General features: G+C 43.8%; 1 protein-coding gene across 1 annotated transcript in view; it reads right to left on the reverse strand.

Annotated features, from left to right (window-relative positions):
• TMTC2 (transmembrane O-mannosyltransferase targeting cadherins 2) overlaps positions 1-18,721 on the reverse strand; it is a 360,995-nt gene extending 342,274 nt beyond the window's left edge. Inside the window, exon 1 of the mRNA XM_040981140.1 lies at positions 18,494-18,721. Coding sequence (XP_040837074.1) covers positions 18,494-18,576 — 83 coding nt within the window. The 5' untranslated portion in view covers positions 18,577-18,721. The remainder of the gene's footprint in view (positions 1-18,493) is intronic.
• Between the last annotated feature and the right edge of the window lie 646 nt (positions 18,722-19,367).

Raw genomic sequence — 19,367 nt, forward strand, 5'->3', positions numbered from 1 at the left:
AAACCATCCATATCGCATGACTAGAATTCATCTCCCCTACCAAGAAAAAGTTCACTTGAATTTCCCCAAATCGTTTCTCCTTTAGATCACAAACACTGCTCCATGAAAAGTCCCAAAATCAGCTTATCTCAATTTCCCCAAAGTTCATTGGCAAGGGAAGTTACACTTAGTGTTCACCCTGATAACACATTACCAACTTTCCAATATCAAAACTTGAGGAAATACAAGTGCTAGTTTTTTTGTTTAGTTGTAAAAATCACCCATGCAACTATGCGTAACAGGATCTTGAATTACTGGTTTCCTCTAAACATTCACATTAATTCCAGTGAGTAAAGTGATAGCCTGCAATACCTCATTGTTGTTTTGTCTTAATAACCTAAAAGCCATTTCACTGTTTGTTCTATTAAGCTATCAATAGCAGAATCCAGTTTACTAAAATACTGGGTAAATTTTTACCTGAACGGTCTAAAACTGCTCCAGGGAACAAGAAAAAAAAAATAGGCTTCTTTCCAACAAGATCCAAATGTGTTCTCATTTTTAGGAGTTTGCCATTTGCTGTTAGGATTTTCTTATCAGTAGGAACACAGTAAATGTTCCAATTAAAAATAAGTTAACACAGAAGAAACAACTGAAGGTTGTGGCTGGGATAAAATATCTTCTGGTGTGTGTGTGTGTGTGTGTGTGTGTGTGTGTGTGTGTGTGTTAATATGTCTCATTTTCCAGTGCAGGGATGTTGATGTGGCCATTGTTTGAGTCAAAACATTATTGTTTACCCTTAAATGGCACATGCCAAGTATACTTCTTAGACAAATGAATCCAAATCCATCATCATAAAACTCTGATGTGTGTCTGAGCTGGAAGTGGAAGGAGCCCAGAGAAATCACAGTCATGCCCCAACTTGAAGGAGAAGCATTAGTCCAATAAGAGAAATGGGACGCCAAAAACATTCAAGATTTATGATAGCTCCTTGCATAGCAAATCACTAGAAAAATGTTAAGCAAACATATGAAAACTCTGGCTTAATGAGGAGAGAGATCAATGTCCTTAGATGCAGACCCACTTATAAATAAATTAATGCAAGTTGGAGGTTCTAGTGAGATTGAAAATGAGTGAGTGGCAGAATAAGCTTTCTAGAAAAGATTTTATTTTATTTTATTTTTTATCTTTGATGATGTATACATGGTTGACCAAGATGAGAAGGGTCGAGGACTAGGGGAGTATGAGTGAGACCACTGTTTCCAATTTTTCCCTTTCTTCCTCCTATATCTGGGGGAGTGGGGAAATTAGGGGAGAAGCCGCACCCAGACTCCCAATCACCTCATTAACTGTGGTTGGAGAACAGGTACCCAGGATGGGGAATGGCCACCCACTGTCATCCCAGGATCCCCAATGTGCAGCATGTTCCGAGGTTTCTGTTCAGGTGGTTTCAACAGTTCTGAACTGCTGTCAATCTTGCTGATCCAAGGATGACAAAACCCTTCCAAGGTCTATCTGCTGACACAGTCTGCCCCAGAGTCTCCATTCACCCTGATATTTGCTATCAACCCTTGGCTGAGGTAGTTGAAGAATTTGATCTGCCCTCCCTCCTCTGTTATGGTACCAGGAGTCCTCTCCAGGCCCCAACGGACCGCCGTATCCTCCATGTGCATCTGGGCATGCCATCCACTGCTCCAGCTAAGCCATTGAGGAGGCCCAGTTGTGATATATGCACTCCATGCTCAGACCACAGATCCTGTAATTCTCCCCACGGTTGGAGTTCTGAATCCAGTGGTTCACTTGGTGGGATACCCAAAAGAAACCTCATCTGAGGAGATCCCAGACCTGACTTACATGTGCTCGCCAGTGTGTCAGTCTGTCACTCATAGCAGCGTACACACACTGGTAGTTGTGGCTGGGTGAGTTTTGCCTCCAGCCCTGTCTCTTATGTGAACCAATGAGCACTGTAGCCCAGCCCAACCGTGTCCACTATACATCATCCCTCACATACACCAGCAGGAATTGTAGCCTAGTCAGGACAACCCCCAATAATCCCCACCAGGCCTGTCCCCAGTTCTGGTTCCTGTGCTTTCCAGAATGTGCAGCAGACTGGACCAGTCTGCCTCATAACCCATTCAGCTCTCGTACACATCAATGGGTGCCAAAACTTACTCAAACTATCCAACCACACTATCCAACCTACACTCATGGCTGGCAGGTGCCACCATCTATCTAGTCAGACCTGCCTCTAGGCCTTGACTCTCCTGCTTACCTGTGGGAATGGCAGCTCATTAGAGAGGTGCCCACTGTTTCCCTACTGGTCCCACTCCCAGCCCGAGATCTTATACTCCTCAAGTGGCTCTGGGGTCTCGCTTGAAAGGACTTGCCCCCAGTTCCAGTGCCTGGCAGCTAATGCTGCAAGAAAACCCAATTGGCTTACTCTGGCTCATGCATATACCAGTGGACAGTCAGCCCAGCCTGGTTCTCTCCCTAACCCAGTTCATATGTAGACCAATAAGTGTTGCAGCTCTGTCCAGTATGCTCTTCCTCTGGACTATCCTGCAACCTGCCCTGGCTCTCAGTTTTGCCAGTTAGTGTTATAAACTGGCCCAACCCAGCTTCCCCCTGACCTGATCCACAAGTATACTGGCAGGTACTGTAACTCAACCTGGTCTGGGCTGCTCCCAGCCTTGGTTCTTGCACTCACCTGCAGGGACTGTGTCCTGAAAAAAAAGTTCCTGAAGCTCCTTCTACCAGGTCTCCTCCCAGTGGCAGATCTCATGCCCATCGGTGGGTCCAGGATGATTTGGTCCCCTCCTGTCCTGGCAGGAACAGTGGCCTTGCCCACCTTGCTCACACCCATTCCGGTTCTTACTACTAGGTGTTACAGCACAGTCATACCTGCTCCACACTCAGATGTAGTCTTACATTTTTAGCAGGTGTCGACACCTGGTCCAGCCTGTCTAAAACTTATCCCAGCTCTCATGAGCACCAGTGGCTGCTGGGATCAAGCCCAGGCTGACACATCCCAGAGCCAGTCCACACCTGTGCCAAGGGACACTACAGTCATGTCCATCCCAGATCGTCACTCCTATTCCAGCTCTCACACTCAGCAGATGGAACCACATCCCAGCTGGATTGTCCCCTTAGCTCCCCAACAAGTCCTGTTCCCAGGAACAGATCTCATCATGCCACTAGTTGCTCTGACCCAAGCTGGCATAGCCTATCCCTGGTCTTGGCCTATGCAATGAGATGCTGTAGCCTAGACTGTCCCGGCCTGCGTCCAATCCCCACTCTCACCAGCAGATGTTATAGCCTAGCCCTACCCAGTCTACTCCTATCCCAGGCTCATGCAGACCAGTAGGTGTGATAGCTTGTCCCAGCATGACCCACATTTTAGTCTAGCTCCTACACAAGCCAGTGGGAACCCTGCAAGGTAGGCCTCCAGCCCAAGCTTTAGAATGTACTGCTGAGTGGTAGTGGGTAGTGATCCATGCTAACATGTCTCCCACATGGGTTGGTGCATCAGTCGGACCCATAAAGGTCCTCCAGCATCCCTCCTCCAAAGCACTCTTATCTCAGCACCTCCTCTTACCTGCAAGTACAGTGGCCTTGTCAACTGAGGTCCCTCAGAAGTCATTCCTCACCTGCAACATATTCGCTGAGCGGTCTTCCCCTCCTACACATCTCCTTACTCCCTATTCTGATCCATCCACAGATTGGACATGTGGGAGAATCCCCAGACTCACTCTGCCTGTCTGGAGGCAAGCCCCCAGAACTCCACATGCCCCACAGGCTGCTCACAGGGGCCACCCCTCTAGAAAGAATTTCAAACAAGGCTTCTAGATTCAAATCTGCTTCTCGTAAAACAAAAGGGAATATAAAAATATTTTGAAATCTAGCCCAACTCTTAATACAAAATGGTCTTATACAAAAACCACGGCTATATTTTCAATGTAAAAGTGATATATATCATAGAGTGGAATTCTTTATACTGGATGTTAAAAATATATAATTTTGCACATGTTCCTATTAGATTATATCATCTAATTTAAAATAAAAAAGTAAAGTATGGTAGTGAACGTAGAATTACTTATATTTTCAGGTCAGTTTTTTGTAGTTTTCCCTTTACTTTCATGTTCATACCTCTTTGACAAGCTGACAGAGAGAAAGAGATACAGACAGACAAAGCTCTTCCAGCCACTGACTCACTCCTCAAATGCGTCCCCTGGGCCAGGATGACGCCAAACACCAAGAACTCAGCCTGGGTCCACATGAGTGGCGGGGATCCAACTACCTGAATCATCATAGGCTGCTTCCAGGACACACAGCAGGAAGCTAGAATCAATGAAGAGCTGCATGGAGCCTCAAAGCTAGGAGTTCTGAGATGGGACACAGATGTCCCAATCAACATCTTGGTGAGGCCAGTCACCCCAATTTTCAGATGTTCTTTTTAAAGAAAAAAAGATATGTTTATTTGTATTAGTAAGCCAGATTTTCAGAGAGGTGGAGAGACAGAGAGAAAGATCTTCCTTCCACTGATTCACTCCCTAAGTGGCCACAACAGCCAGAACTGAGCTGATCCAAAGCCAGGAGCCAAAGTATACACTACAATGTTTTGGCAAAATTTGTATGCATATCAATGATGTATCTTACAGTATATCAATGGTTAGGTTTAAATACTGTTTCTCCAAGTTACAAATTAAGGATCAAAATTAAATTCCAAAATCATCATATAATAATTAAATGGAACCCTTTTAGTTACCGTAAATCTATCAAGATACCAAATTAATTATTGCTAGAAATTAGCTTAAGCTTTCACATTCTGTCTTTTAGAAAAAAAAATCCTAAATGTTCCATAATATTCTCAGATGTTACTATCTCGTGATCTTTAAACTACTGGCAATATAGTTAGTGACATATGCCCTGCTTCAGAGAAATATTTAATAAATCCTACACACCAAACACTGTGCTAGCTACTTAGCTTACCTCTTAAATTCACTAACTAACTTTTCATACTAAACATTGTTGTCCTCATTCTGCAGAATCCAGAAAACAGGCTAAGGGAGTTTTATTAACAATAGCAAAATTATACCTTTAGCAAGGAACAGCACTGGAATTGAGTTGGCATCATCCGATTCCAAAGGTTTCGTGACTTTTATTTTTGCCTTCCCCATTGTTTAACATGGTCTATAGGAAAGATATGGCTCATAGTTACCAAAAAAATGCCTCACCAGGTTAGATATTAGATTCTGCCATCAGTGAGTTCACATTCACTGTGAACTCTCAATTCATAACTAATTAACACAAACATTTGAATGCAGAACAAGTTCAGCTTATCTGATATCCAGTTTTGTGAATCTACAGGCCACCAGAATTACATCTGAATAGGAATATACTCCAGAAAAAGAAAGTAGTATATGCTCCAGAAAAAAAAAGAAAGAAAGAAAAGGGAGGCTATGAGAAACAAGCTCTGCTGAGCAGAACACATATCAAAGATTCTCTCAATCAGATGCACTGTAATTGGTCATTTCACCCCAGAGAAGGAACAGAGTGAAGAAAGTGCTCAAAACATCTACTTAAAACAAGACTTGATGCAGAGCCTGGGAACGCAGGAAATCAACAGAAAAGGAATAGGAGAGCACAAGCCCTGCTTATGTGATGAAACTGGGAACTGCTGGTCACAAGAAGGGAAGAGACTAGAAGTAGAAATGGGGAGGGGGAGGAAGAAGAGGAGATGGCATTCAACAATAGAAGCACAGACAACAGTAGCTCATTAGCCGACCAAAGAGAAAACACCACTGGCAACAAGGAGCAGCACCCAGCCTCTGTTCCCAGGGGAGAAGAAATTAAGGTACTGAATGTACACTGATTAACGGATCCATGTATCACTCGGATTCAACATGCTTTGTATCCAAGCGTTTGACTGTACTGCTTTTAAAAATCACAAAGAATATGCATCAGACTACTTCACAGTGTAGTCAGCAGTCACTGTTTCCACTTTGTCATCAAACAAAATACTGCGTTAGGAAAACACAGGGATCCCTGCATTCTGCACCCCATCTCTGGGACTAGATTTGGGCTCCAGCTCCAAGTCTGATTCCTGCTTCTACACATCTTGAGACGCCAAACAAACACAGCAGTCCAACTACTTGGATCCCCACCAGGCACAAGTGAAATCTGGAATGATAGGCTCCTGGCTTCAGCCTGGCTTGGCCCTAGTTGTTTTATATATTTGTTTGTTTGTTTGTTTACTTATTTTTATTTATTTATTTATTATTCTTATTGAAAGATCAGATTTAAAGAGAGAAGGAAGCACAGATTTTCTATCGGCTGATTCACTCCACAGATGGTCATAACGGCCAGAGCTAAGCCCATCTGAGGCCAGGAGCCAGGAACTTCTACTAGATCTCCCCCACGGGTGCAGGGTCCCAAGGCTCTGGGCCATCCTCTACTGCTTTCCCGGGCCATAAACAAGGAGATAGATGGGAGATGGGGCAGCCGCTACATGAACTGGTGCCCATATAGTCTCCTGGATCTTGCGGGGTGAGGATTTAATCAATTGAGCCATGATGTAAGGTCCCCTAGCTGTTTTAGAGCATTTGGGAAATGTATCAGTAAATGAGAGATCTATCATTCATTCCTTAATTCTTTCTCTCCTTCCGTTTCTTTCTGTCCCTCTGCTTCTCTATCCCTCCCTTCCATTCCAACAAAACAAGATGGAAATTTAAAGAATACAATTAATTCAAGAGAGCGGAAGAGTGCAAAACACTCAGCACAGGGTTAACTCCAACACTAAACCTCTAATCTTTTTTCTTAGTCCAATGTTCATTTACAACACCCCCTCCATGGCACAGTACACAGAGTACTTTAAGAAGACTGGGAGAAGTATAACACTTTAGGACAAACAGTTTTAAGGATTTCTACTAACTTGGACTCTCAAACTTTAGGAATACGGAACCCTCACCTCCTCAAACAATCTATATACTGCCTAAAGGGTAAAGTTTAGTTTGCGAGCTAAAAAGCTCTATCAGCCTGCGCTCTTCTGATTATCTGTACATGCTGATACTAGCACAACCCAGTGCTGAACATCATTCATCCGTGTTTACCTTCCCTCTCTGCTACCTAAATGCCTACATCTTGCCACTTGCCTCAAGTGTTTTATAAAAATTTTCATGTATGCAGGTGCAGATAAAACTTCCTTAAGATAGAAATATGACAAAAACACCAACCCATCAAGACACTGACTCGAGAGACTCCGTCTAGGCATCAGGACCTATTCAAGTGAGAAGCCCAAGGCAATTTCATATTAGCTTATCTGTTTGTCAAAATCAGTATCCAGGATCTGTCTCCACGGCAGTGTTACAAAGATGATATTGCTGTATGAGATGGCAACAAATATTTCAGCACTAATCTCCTCCTAGAATTTCAACAGGCTCTCCATCACCTTTTCAAAATCTCAACAGTAACTCAAACCCACATGATTAGCTTAAAGAAGATGTTAGGGAAAAATAAAAAAATGAAAGACATCAAATCAACTGGCTAAACTCAAACATAGGAAAAAAGCTCCTCACCCTCAACTCTGAAATTCCTGCTGCCTTTCAGAATGTCTGCAAAACACATGGAGATTTGCGTATTTAATACATTATACGAAATAGAGGTGTCATTAAGCAGTCTGTTCTGGGAATATATAGACGGCGTTTTCTCAGGCTGCTCCAGGATTAATTGCCGGAGTCCAGCTCCAGCTGAGTTCGGAACTCGAGAAGGGTGCGTGGATGAGAGAGAAAGAGGTGTGGATGAGAGAGAGACAGACCACTAGGATTTCATGATCATCGCGGATCACGCGAGAAAGCTGTCTGCTTTGTTTATACAAAATCAGTCAAACTCTGGCTCAGACCCTTTAGGTCATGGTCAAGTGGGTGTTTCTAAAGATAACTCCGCCATTTGTTTCACCTTAAGCCAGGATGTTATCCATCCTGGCGCTGTGGTTGGGAAAAAGTTCTCAATAGATGGCGCATATCAATCAGTAACACATTTCTACCTCAATCCTCATTCTTGAGTCAGTTAAGGAAAGAAGGACTTCACAGAAGGAGGGACCTAAAGATCAAAGAAAGAGGGAAAGAATAGATTCCCACTACCTGGGGTAACACCCTTGATTAGCATATGGTCAATGGGAGACAGCACTAATGAAAGGCCCTTTGGCTAAAACAGTATCAGCAACCTCAACTTCCAAACTCACATTGGTAGTAAACATTAACTCCACAGAGGCAGACAATGCCTAAATAGATTATAGAATTCTCAGCGGGGTTGTCAGGTGTCCATGCAAAGGGAGGCGGAGCTGCATTCAGGTGGTTGTAGAGACATCCGCAGGGACCTGCCAAACAGAGGGAAGTTCCTTGCGGCCTTGCCTGCAATGCAACAATACTCTTCACACCTTCCTATCCTCCACACCTATCACACGCATCCCAGCACTTAATCTTTGACTTTTTCATTTCTTTCTTTCTTTTGGTTATTGGAAATGCAGAGAGATGAGTTACAGGGGAAACAGACCCACAGCTACCAAGCACTGGTTCACTCTGGGGCCGGGCCAAGCACACACTAAGCAGGTCCTTCGGGATTCTCCTACTGGCTGGCAGGAATCTACACTCTTCAGCCATCACCACTGCCTCCTAGGGTGTGCTTTAGCAGGAAACTGAAGTCAGGAGTTGGAAGTGGGATTCAAACTCAAGCACCCAACATGAGATGCTGCATCCCAACTGGCAGCTTAACTATACGCCAAACATTTGTTCCCTGAATCTGCAGTCTTTAAGATTTGTTCATTTCTTTGAAAGGTAGAGCATCAGAGAAAAAGGAAGAGAGAGAAAGAAAGAGACATTTTCTACCAACTGGGTCACTTTGCAGATGTCTGCAAACAGCCAGGGCTAGGCCAGGAAATAGGAACTAGATCCTGCTCGCCAACACGGTTTCAGAGGCCTGAGTGACACCTTTCACTGCCTTTCCAGGAACATTAAAAGCTGGATGGGAGGGGGGAGCAGCCAGGTCTGAAGCTATGCTCCTGATATGCAAACACTTAACCAGGCAGGATGCAATGCTGGTCCCTAACTCTGCATTTTAATAACCCAAGTGATTCTGCTATAGAAGAAAATTCAGTAAACTGATCCAGAAATCCACACGCAGAAACCGGAAATTGGTCCATCTCCATGTCTCCTTAGGGGAAGCAAGAGGACATTCACTCAGCTTCAAAAAAAGTAGGAATTTCAGCTTAACTCAAGAAGGACTGTTTTTTTTAAGACAGTTATCATTATGACTGCATAGAGGTAAGTTACAGGATCAGGTTTAAAACTCTTTCACTTCCAAACACATCCTGTTTCCTGACTGTACCACATTCTAACATAACTACCAAAATTATTTTCATAGAAATAATTCACATTATTAAGATTGATGACATAAAAGAGGTTTAAAAACAGTAGAATTTCATCTAATGTTCAATATGGGATAAAAGCAAGCAATATCATAGCTTTTAAAAGATAAAAAACAAAAGAGAGACAAATTGAAAAAAAAATGGAAGGAAGGGATCCTGAAGAGATCCATTTGAAGAAAATATTTTAAAGAGATTAGGTATTAGATATTCATGGAAAACTAGTTGGCAATTTCAGCACACTGGAGTCTTTAATACATTCTTATTCAAATCCCAAGCTCATTTTCTTTGGTTAAATCAGTGCCCATCCCTGAAAGAGTAGGTTAAATGCTAAAATCCCGCTTCTTTAATACCAACCTAGTGACACAATTCAGTATCAGGCTCTTTTGCTTGTTTTATTGTGTTTCTTTTCTCTCAAGAAACTAACCATAACAATCTTCCTATTTTAAGTGCAGTTTACCAAACAAGTTCAGGTATACTAGATTTTTTTCACAGCAGCTATAAATAATTGCCTCCATAAAGGGGTCCTATTTCTGAAAAAAAAAAAAGTCTGATTCTCTGATTTGGCTTCTTCATCACTTGCGAACTTTTCTCTTGGAAATTCATAGTTGGAAAAGTTGTCATAAGGAGTTTGCTTGGTCAAAATAAGCTCTTTACAACTGATTTAAGGGAGGAGGCCTACAGTGAATGATTTCGGGGCGGAGTATGACCAAACTTCAGAAAGCATTTGGACGCAAGTGTTACACCTTAAGACATCTTTTAGGATGCAAGCAAGAAGGCTTAGGATTTGTAGTATTTCTTAAAGCCTGAAGATGTGAAGGCAGAAGCAACCAAGAAGCAGTTCACAAAACAATGAGAATTATCCCAGAGGAATGGGTCCAGGCTCACTGCGGGGCCAGTCTCACCCAGAGCTCTCCGGAGCCGTCACATAATGACAAGCATCCTGCCCAAGCTGAGAAGAGCCAAGCCTGTGGATGTGGCCTCCGCAGCCAACCCCCTGCGGAGGACACAATTTGCAGAGATGTCAGTTGGATGTGCACTGACATCCAGCAGGTCCTTGCTGCCTCCAGAGGAGTCTCACTATTGACGCTGTATGCAAGGCAGCAGACACGGCTAAGAGGAGAGAAGGCAGGATAGACACGCCTGCATCAGGGAACAAATTGGAAATTAACAAAAACAAGATGTTTACTTGTTGCAAAGTGTTTTCATTTATCTCCCTCTCTCAAAGATGCGTTTTTCTAATCTTAAGTTTACAATAGAAGCTCCTAAAGAACAGCTTTTTAACAGTGTCCTTAAGACGACACATAACCTAACTGTAAGAGTGACAAGAAAAAACTAGGGCTATGGTTTACATCCTTTTAGTCTGTCTATAGCATACTTTTAAGCATCTGTAAAGAGGACAACAAAATTTCATAAGATACAGCTGTAAAAACTGTATTAGCTTTAATTCATCTCAAAAAAAAAATTCCTTTAAGAAATAAACTTGTGAACTGCATGTAAAATTAAGACCCAAAGAATTCCAAATATGCAGGATCCTATGGACTGCCATGCTTCCCACTGGATTGTTAAACAATGTTGAAACACGGCTGTTTGAAATACTTCAGTCCCCTCATTTAACACTGCTCACAATGTCAGGAGCCATATTGCGCCCCGGCGGCCACTCTTCAGCAAATAACACATCCTTTGAAGTTAAAATGTGCTTAGAAGATGCCAAGGAAGAATCCTTAAGGTAGTTCTACCTTTAAAGAAATCAATAATCTCTGGAATCACAATTAGGAATAAAGTATTTTCATTATCAAAACTTGTGCATTTTTCACAGTCGTAAATCTCAATCAATTTCTTTGCCTCAAGGCTATGTTTTGTAACTTATTTTCTAATTAAATATAGTTGTACTAAGCTGGTAAAAAAAAATAGCTTGGCACTCCTGAGGAATAATTACACATGTAACATAACAAATTCCACTAAAAAAGAAGGAAAATCATCAAAAAAAAACTTGACAGAAACACTACATTCTGCCAGGGCATCTAGCACACCCATTCCAAAGGTACAAATATGTGTTGCATATAATAAATCATATAATTTAGCCAGTCACCTTGATAATGACATGCTCTGCCACACTTCATACCCTGTTGCATTCTGACAACACAAAATCACCCAGCAAAGAAATATAGAGAACAAAAACCTAATGTTGGGTCTGGCGCAATAGCCTAGTGGCTAAAGTCCTCGCCTTGAATGTGGCAGGATCTCACATGGGTGCCAGTTCTAGTCCCGGCAGCCTCTCTCCCCATCCAGCTCCCTGCCTGTGGCCCGGGAAAGCAGTCAAGGACAGCCCAAAGCCTTGGAACCCTGCACCCGCATGGGAGACCCGGAAGAGCTCCTGGCTCCTGGCTCCTGGCTCCAGATCAGCACAGCACTGGCCGTTGCGCTCACTTGGGGAATGAATCATCAGATGGAAGATCTTCTTCTTTGTCTCTCCTCCTCTCTGTATATCTGCCTTTCCAATCAAAATAAATAAATCTTAAAACAAAAACAAAAACAAACCTAATGTCTTGTCTCCAGAATGTTAGAGAACTGCTCAGGTAACATAGTCCATGTATGGTCTTCAAGCAATGTGGTTCATGGATAGCTTGGCATCTAAAACCACATTAATCTTTCAGACATGAGCAAATCAAAGCACCTCCATCTCTTCTTCAGAGCAATAACTGCTATTTGTTTTAATTATCTGTACTTTATGAAATATCCTTAAGAGAAATAAACTTCTCTAAAAATATCACAGCACTTTTTTGGGTTAAGTCTTGAAAACAGGCCCTTCAGTGCCCCTACCTTCTTCAAAACGCCTCCTATGGAGACAGGTTTACTTAATTGTTTCTCAATTACCTGTGAACACAAAAGGTCACACTGCAAACCCAAAAAGGTATTCCCAAGGAGTCTTTAAAAAAAGACTGAAGGGAGCATTTATTTGTACCTTTCATCTTAGCAACCCTGACTAGCAGAGAAACTGACAAGTGAGATTGAAAGCCCAAGTGTCAGGGAGGAGTAAAAGAGAGGAAGAGGGATCAATAAAAATGGATAGTGCAACAGTTTGTTGGAATTAAGAATCTAGACTATACAGCCCCCCAAAAATCTCTGAGGCAACCGTCACCAAGCCCTCTTATCAACGGACGCAAGCTGTGCTAGCTCAGTAAGGATTCTGGCACTGCGCAGGCTCAAACAAGCGGACAATGAGGAACCACACATTGGGATGAGGCAATTCTGTTCTATCAATAAATGTCTATGGAAAAGGCCAGGAAAAACCACCTACCTAATATCTTAGGCCCAATGTTCTGGCAAACAGGCTAACAGAGTCCTAGTAAGCATTTAAAAATGACTAGCCATGAAAAAGAAACTGAACCATCATACGAAAGAAACACATTCAAGTGAATTTCCACCTAGCATTTCTTAAGTCCGTCATCAGACTTCCAGATTCAGACACTTTACAGCCCTGCTAAAATACAGGGAAGACAGGGCACCATCTCCTGGGATGCTAGTTAACAAGGAAAATCAGATGCTACACACACATCACATACCACAAGCACAAGCTGCCCATGTCTGGGAGTACACATCAGTGAATTAGTGAATGTAGCAATTTATTCCTCAAAAGCACACACAAATCATATCTCCAAAGACACCTTATAGCATTGTGTGGAGTTGTACCTATAATTATTCAAAATATTATGCCTTTTTCACACTATGAGATACAGAGGGATAGAGTTCTGATAGGTCTCGTCTATGTTTTTTCAACAAAGCTGCTAAATGAGGACAGCTATTCAGAGAGGTCTTTGCCATCGAGAATCCACTGGTCTTTCCTTAAAGGCTGCCACGCTTGGACTTTTCGGAAGTGTGTAGGAGGCCACTTGAAGCACCCATTTCCCATACTCCGGTACCTGAGTTCGAGTCCTGGTTCTGCTCCAGATAACCATTTTTTGCTAACGTACATGTTAGAAGGCAGCAGGCAATGAATCAAGTAATTGGGTTCCTGCTACCCACAGGGGAGCTACAGACTGAATTCCCAGCCTCCCAATTCGGTCTGGCCCAGCCCCAGCTGTTGTAGGCATCTGGGGAGTAAAGAAGCAATGAGTTATTCATTCACAATCTCTCCCCCCCCACCCCACCCCCGACCCTGCCACCCCCGATTCATGTCTCTTTCAAAATAACAATGATGTTAAAAGTATGGAAACAAAGATGAAATAATTCTTAGTTCCAACAAGAGAACCAATCTGAATGTTACTACATTAAAAGTGCTTTGGGTAAGAACAGCACAGTTGTAACAAAATAGATTAGCCAGCTACATACTGTCCAGAGTACCTAAGGGTCAACTTTGTCTTTCCCCATAAGTATGTTGTGAAAGTGCCTACTTTAAAGAAAATCCACCCCTGGCTCGGGATGAAAAGCCCATGCAATCAGAGACATTTGAAACAATGTTTTTAATGTGAAGAACAGCAAAGAGAGGGAGAGAGAGAGATTAGAAAGAAAAACTGTGCTCCTAACTCATGCTGGAATCAAAAGGTAGGCAAGTGCCATTTCAGAATTACTGCAACAAAGAATTCAGTGGGACCACAGGGCCATATTACCACTGACAAATTAAGTGCATATGACAACAGCCCACAGAATCAACCATGTAAAGTAAGAATCCTGTATGTGTGTGCGTATAGAACTAAGAGACAGATGGCGGGCAAACATTTTCCTTTTGGCATTTGTGCCTGTCCTCTCAGTGCTTGTATCTGGGTCATTTGCTATGACGAATGTCATGTGAAAGACTCCGTGAAGATAAGCACAGCAGTCCACACTGACTTCGCCTGATGTTAATACTTACTGATAAGAGATGTACAAATTCTAAATAGCAAACTGAAATTTTTCCAAATAAATCTGCATAAGCTATCAAAATTCAGCTAAAAACCAGCACACCACATATAACCATTCATAGACTAGAAACGGAATGCAACTGTAATTGTTCAGCGTGTTATATACTGGAAGTAAAATGAAGAGTATAATAATATTTCTTTACACAGTGATTTCTCCCAATATTAAACTGTTAAGACAAACTTTGATGCAAAGTAAACACTGCCCTTGTTTAATCTTGCAAGAATGTTGCTAAATATCAGTCATGTCTTCAGTGGTTACACACTCTGAAATTTTAAGATAACAATCCCAGATTGGGCTAAGGCAAGTCTATCAAAGGGAACTTCTTAGAGACAAGTCAACTGATCACTTCACAAGGGATTCTTCCCACTCCAGGTGAAAAACCACAAACTAACGGTGACATTGAAACATCAAGCAGGAGGAATAGCTGAATGTTAGAAAAATCAAGTTTTTAAGAGATTGTTAATACGCCTTAGATATTTCATTCTTTCATTTTAAATACTGTCAATCAATTCTAACTAGTATTTCTATATAAACCAATACTTCTGTTAATATCTAAAAGTCAAACCAAACTGGGAAAGTGCCATGAGAGTTTTAGGCCATTTTAATTCAAGAGTAGAAGTTTGTGTTGTAGAACTGTTTCTCCAGGTTCACGAATTTGCTGCATAACACAATGGCTAGGAGACCTATAGGTAATATTAAGAATTATGCTTGGGCTTACCAACACAAAACAGGCAAAGGAAAACACACACACTCACACACACACACACACACACACACACACACACACACACACACAAATATGTTTTCCACTTCCAAAATCAGACTGATTCACTCATGTAAGAATTAAAAACACACAGGAGCAGCATTTACTTATTGTTTTGTCTGTGTATTTAATTTACTTGTCTGTGTATCATAAAGGCCAGGTCATCAACAGGATTCATGCACAATGAAATTGGAGACTACAGAACAATAGATCCTGTTAAGTTGTGTTTGCTCTGAAGTAAACTGACTCTTGTCATAGTGTTATCTCTCAGAGAAACTTGTGGCTGTGTTTTTAAGGAAGACAAAGGAGGAAAGGATACCATGTCATCATCCTCAAGAAACATCGAAGAGGACAGAGATTGTCGGGTCAGCAATTTATTTTTTTCACTAACCTAAATGTCAAATTTCTCCAGAAAATAAGAGAAGATCCTTCAAGGAGTAACATACCAGATGACTTAAAGTTTGGCCAAGATGGTATATTTATAATCTCAATTTTACTCTAATCACCACTTAGGGTTCAGTCCAGTTGTCATACTAGATTGAAGGGTAGGGAAGACAGAGCTGAGACCTATATATAGATTCTCTTCTCCTTGTCTAGTGTTTGTGCCTTCACACATACACACACACACACTCTCTCTCTCTCTTTCTCTCTCTTTCTATATATACATATATATATATATATATGCTTAACTGTAGCACAGAAACACTTGGAAACTTTCAGGCGTTTACATATGAAAATAGTTTTACCAACAGTTTCAGATGACCACCTAATTCCCACCCATCTATGTCAAACATTGAAAGTAATGATCTAGAGAGCTAAGAAAAAATGTTTGATCACTTGAAGGAAATAGTAACTTTGCAAAGTACCACAGCAATAATGTCCGAGCTAAAGCAGAGTAAGGCCGTGTTCAAGGCAATGTCAGACCCTTCAAGCCAAACAGCAGAGGCTGGACCTAGCAAGCTGAGCCAGCTGTTTCGAGCCACCCCACTCCAGGTTCTCTGCTCTCTTCACTTCCACATGGGCCTCTGCTCACAGAACTGGATTTCACACAAGCTCCTGTGAGGCAGTATAATCCACAGACACAGTTTAAGCAACATTTTTAAATGTCAACCTTTGCAGTCTGAAATAGGGTAGGGAAATAAACAGGTTACCATCATCCTATGGTTACCACGGGGCTCCCCGGCTTCCTTTCTCCTCCATACACCACTGAATGGAAACGGCTGGAGAGAAAAGCCACAACCCACAGTGCTCCTAATGACTCTAACGCACAGTGCCTACAACAAACAAGCTCAGTGCTCCTGTGAACGGGTGTCTCGTAACCTCTAGAACACATAAAATAGAAGCTGCTACTCTTGACTTCATCGTCTTAAGAGTATGTGATTTGATGTGCAAGTCTGCTCTGAGATCAGAGAAAATGTACTTCGTAAATGGCAGCAAAATCTAACTCATTATGTGTCGTTATCAGTATATGATATCTGTATCATGCATTGAGCACACAGGCAAATCTTCACATTACATTATCTGTGTAACTGGAAAATAGAAATCATTTGACCTACATCATGTGAAGAACTGATAACAACGGCCAATCATCAAAGCACAACTAATTTATCATCACGCTCATATCACTCCTCCAAAGTTACAAGCCTTCTGACGGATGGCTCAAGAGCCCAGACCTACAGGAAAGTGGACTCAGTTTCACTCTCAACTTTTCACGGTTTCTTCCAACATGAACTCTCAAAAAAAGAGACAGCAACTAAGAACAGCATATAACAGGAGCACATGTTTTATAACGGTGGTCTCATGGTTACTGTATTATAGTAACTTTTCTTTTTTAATATGAGCACAATATTCTTGGCTTCCATGTTCACTATTCAAACAGTTGCCAACAGAACCAAATAACTGCGCAGACTCACCCCTAAAGCCACCCACTTTTGGAAGCAAGAATTGCTTCACCAATACCCCAGGGACAGCAGGTGCACTGTTCCACAAATCTAAGGAGCAGAGACAGCTCACTAGAGTCCTGCGGAGAGCCACTCCCCAGAGCAGGTTAGTATAACAGCGGAAAGCAGTGCACTTTAAAAGTTGAGGAAAACTTTGTCGGCAGCTCCCTATCAACAAGCCTCTGAGAGACACTGCATTAGGAAGGGCTTAGGGAATGTTCCTACACCCAGGACAGGCAGATTCACTGTTGTGGGTGGGAACCAAGATGGGCTGATCCCAGGCACATATCCATAAACAGGCTTTTAGCAGGAGAGTGGGCACGCCAGAGAATATAGAACACGGCTAATTACCACCAGAAGAGTCTGCCCTCACTTCCCCTCACTATCAAGCACTGCCTCGCCCTAGCCCTGGGGATCCATTCACTCCCCAAAGCCCAGAGAGGCTGCTGAAAGGCTGTCAGAGTAAATCTGTGCTCACTTTTTGGATGGTTTAATTTCAATGGAGCATGAAACGCCCCAGGACGGTTAATAAGTTTAGCCAAGCGTGCTGTTCTCCCTAATATATTTTAATTATGCATCTGTTTTAATTGTAATCACATTAAGTTACCAGAAAGGCACAAATTGGAATTTTCCCTAATGGTTACGGGAGCTTTTCAGCAGTTTCTAAACACTAACAACGTTGAAAAAAAATAGGTAAGAGATAAACAGCACAACTGTGGCGTGTTTCCGAAATCAATGCAGTTTCTTTGACAACACAGTTCAGGTCTCATTAGCCACCCAAATAACCCTAAAGCAGAAGACAACGTCAGCCTCCGGGGGCAGCTCTGTCCCAATTAGCACAACAGGATCACTCACATCTCCTGTAAAACGCCCCAACAAGCAGGACAGCCAAGCCCTTTCCCAGTGCCTACTCCCAGTACATTGGCAGGGAGGCTGGGGGAGCTGTAAGATCTTGCTTAGCTCAAAGTACCGCACACGTCAAAAGGGAAAGTAGAAACAGAGTAAGATCGCTCTTCTCACTTTCTGGGCAACTGTCACACTCGCGTTTTAACTTCAGGAAATAAAAAAAAAGTGTCCCATCAATAAAAGGAAGCGCTACAGGGAAGATCTATTAGGGGTGGGGAGCGGCTTCCTTCCAGCCCAGACGTAAAATCATTTAATGTGTTTCTGTTGCATCAAGGAATATCTAGGACTTACACACATACACGTTCATTAAACAAGTTTCCCAAATTGCCGGGATTTCCGTTCAGAAACGTAAGCGCGTGCCAACAGCCAAGAAACAAGCCGGAGAACCTGCTGCAAACTCGCTCAGCCCGCCCTGCGCGCTCGCATCCCCCAGGCTAGCTTTAGGTGTAAATGTTTACACGTCACCTACACCTTCAGGTTTGGAGTGCGCTCCTCCCACAAGCACTTGGAGCCCCAGAAGGAGCCACCACGGGAGTCCTCCCCAAGCAACCCGGCGCTGGGTCCTGGCGTCCCGCCCACCCTCCTTACCTGTCATCGTAGCAGAAATCCGCACTCAAGGTGTTTAGGTACAAGGCGAGCCCCAGCGCGCTGCTCACCAACTCTGCAATCATCTCTCCACCGCCTTCCCTCCGGCTCGGCTCCCAGCGCGAGGGCAGCAGCGGCAACAAAAAACAGAAGCATCAATCCCCACCTTCAGCCGCCTTCTCCTTCCTGCTTCACTTTTCCCTCGCTCCCTCACCTCCCACCTCTCCCTCCCTCGGGTCCTGGCAATCCGCGGCCCTTCTCCCCCGCTTCCACCTCCTCCTCCTCCTCCTCCTCCTCGCCCCGTCTCCGTAGCTACTGCGTCCTCCCGGGGTGCGGGTTCACACCGCGCTCCCCATGCCCGGCGCCCGCGCGCGGCGAGCGGCAGCGTTCGGGCCCCGCGCCCCCCGGCGGCTGCACGAGGCTGGTCCTTGGCGCGGCTCTCAGCACCCCCACCCTAACCCATGGCAGTCGGAGGCGCCCCGGGTGACGAGTGGGACACGGAGGAGGTGGAAAACTGCGGGCTAGGGGGGCAGAGGAACCTGACCGAGCCGGGCTCTGGGACCAGCTGGAGGAAGAGAGAGAGAGAGAGAGAGAGAGCGAGAGAGAAGAGAGGGGCGGGTGGGAGGGAGGAGACGAACCGCCTCCCCTGGCCGCGGCCCGGGCGCACCGCTCGGGTGTCGCTCGGACTGACTGGGGCGGCCGCCACGGCGGCTGCAGCGCATTCACTCTTTATTCGCTCCCTCTCAGCCCCTTCTCCGGTCAAGTGAGAGAAGCGGCGACCGGGTGGGACTCGAGAGGCTCCCGCGTGGGGCTCTCCTCACGGCCCCGCGCGCCTGCGTGGCCGGCCCTGCGCGGCCCGGCGGCCCGGCCCCTTTCC

The sequence above is a fragment of the Ochotona curzoniae genome, unplaced genomic scaffold, assembly GCF_017591425.1.
Source record: "Ochotona curzoniae isolate NIBS_2020 unplaced genomic scaffold, NIBS_Ocur_1.0 contig_1014, whole genome shotgun sequence".
Lineage (NCBI taxonomy): Eukaryota > Metazoa > Chordata > Mammalia > Lagomorpha > Ochotonidae > Ochotona > Ochotona curzoniae.